General features: G+C 56.3%; 1 protein-coding gene across 1 annotated transcript in view; it reads left to right on the top strand.

Moving 5' to 3' along the window:
- Positions 1–1,287: 1,287 nt before the first annotated feature.
- ISL2 (ISL LIM homeobox 2) overlaps positions 1,288–1,511 on the top strand; it is a 3,278-nt gene continuing 3,054 nt past the window's right edge. Inside the window, exon 1 of the mRNA XM_057368763.1 lies at positions 1,288–1,489. Coding sequence (XP_057224746.1) covers positions 1,288–1,489 — 202 coding nt within the window. The remainder of the gene's footprint in view (positions 1,490–1,511) is intronic.

Consider the following 1,511-nt stretch of genomic DNA (forward strand, 5'->3'; position numbering starts at 1 on the left):
AAGAGCCAGCCACACYTTTCCAATTGCCTTTGTACCTCTCACCTCCCACCCAGCTCTGGCAATCGAGCCAGGCTAGTGGCAATGGTAGCAGTCAGACCACAACCCCTGGCAGGCGCCACACAGGCAGGGAACATGAGGGCTCACCCTGCCCTGAGGATGTCAGTGCTACACCGCATCTCCGCACCCTTGCACATGCAGGGGCAGGCAGRGATACCAAAATCCCCTGGTTACGTGTGTCGCTGCTCAAGTGGGTACCTCAAATGCTATCCACTCTCCTTCTCCCCGCAGCTATTGCAAACTTGAAAGGTTTGCTTTCAACAYTTAGGGTCTTCAAAGGGGCACCAGRWGCTSTGCCCCGGCTGAGAAGAGCAAGTCAAATAGTGAAACACCGTATCCAATGGGTCCTCTCCCCCTCCTCAGCTTCTGGGATTTCATACTTGCAGGATGTCTGACTTGCACAAAAAACAAGTGCTTCAGCTGGAAAACGCCTCACTCCTCTGTGAAAAATGAACGCAGCCTGACTTTCCTGAGCCARCATACAAAGTCATCATGTCCTTCCCAAGCCGTACAGGTTGGCAAATGCCTGTCAGACTCCATGTGTAAAATTAAAAATGTGATTGCATGGAGGAGARGGACAGGACCGAAGCCCCAAGGAAGCAGCTATTTCAATTCCAGGGTGTATTACCTTTCCTGTACCTTATAAGGTACTCGTGCTTCTGTGCTGCAAAATTTTTGGGAATTAAAAACCGAATCAAAGGCCACTGAAGTGTTCTCCTATTCTTCTGCTAATGCACAAGAACCCCATGAAGACGGGGGGTAAACAAAGAGGAAAAAAAMCAGAAGGCATAAAAAAGCAACAGGAGAGGTTCAGCTGCGGGAACAGCACAGAATCAGGTCCACGAAAATGCGGTAAAATACTGCTTTTTCACACTAATTTCCACTCATCATGGGGCTGATGCTCGGGATGGCTGCCCCGAACACGCCGTCGGTTCTATTCGGRTCCGTTGGGGCAGCCCTCCCGCGCACGGGCCTCAGCAGGGAACGGCTCCGCGGGCGCGCAGCCTCGAGCCGGCGTCCTCCGCCGAGCTCCTTCCCGTCTGCCGCGGACACGAGCCTCTGCGGCGCTCCGGGACTGTCCCGCTGGCTGCACTCGCTCGCGGGCACCTGCCAGCGGCACGCCGAAACGCGGGGAAAAAGAACAACGAAATAAAACGGAAAAGAGAGGAGAAAGAGAAGGAAGAGGGAAATAAAAGGAGAAAATAATAGGCGAACTAAGAGTCAAGAAGAATGACAGGRAAACCAGAGGAGGACAAGGAGCTAAAGCGATTCTCCATCTCCTCGGGCTGCCGGTGCGGCCGCTGCCTCCGCGCACAGGGCCGGGGCGCACAGCGGCGGACGGACCGAGAGTCCCGCGCCCGCCCGAGGCGCAGAGGGCGGAGGAGCTTCTCCCGCGGCGCACGGGCCAGCGCGCCCCGTCCGTGCCGGCGTCGTGCGGCTCCGGGCCGGGTCCC

Source organism: Malurus melanocephalus, unplaced genomic scaffold (genome assembly GCF_030028575.1).
Source record: "Malurus melanocephalus ecotype Western Australia unplaced genomic scaffold, MMel_1.1 scaffold_96, whole genome shotgun sequence".
Lineage (NCBI taxonomy): Eukaryota > Metazoa > Chordata > Aves > Passeriformes > Maluridae > Malurus > Malurus melanocephalus.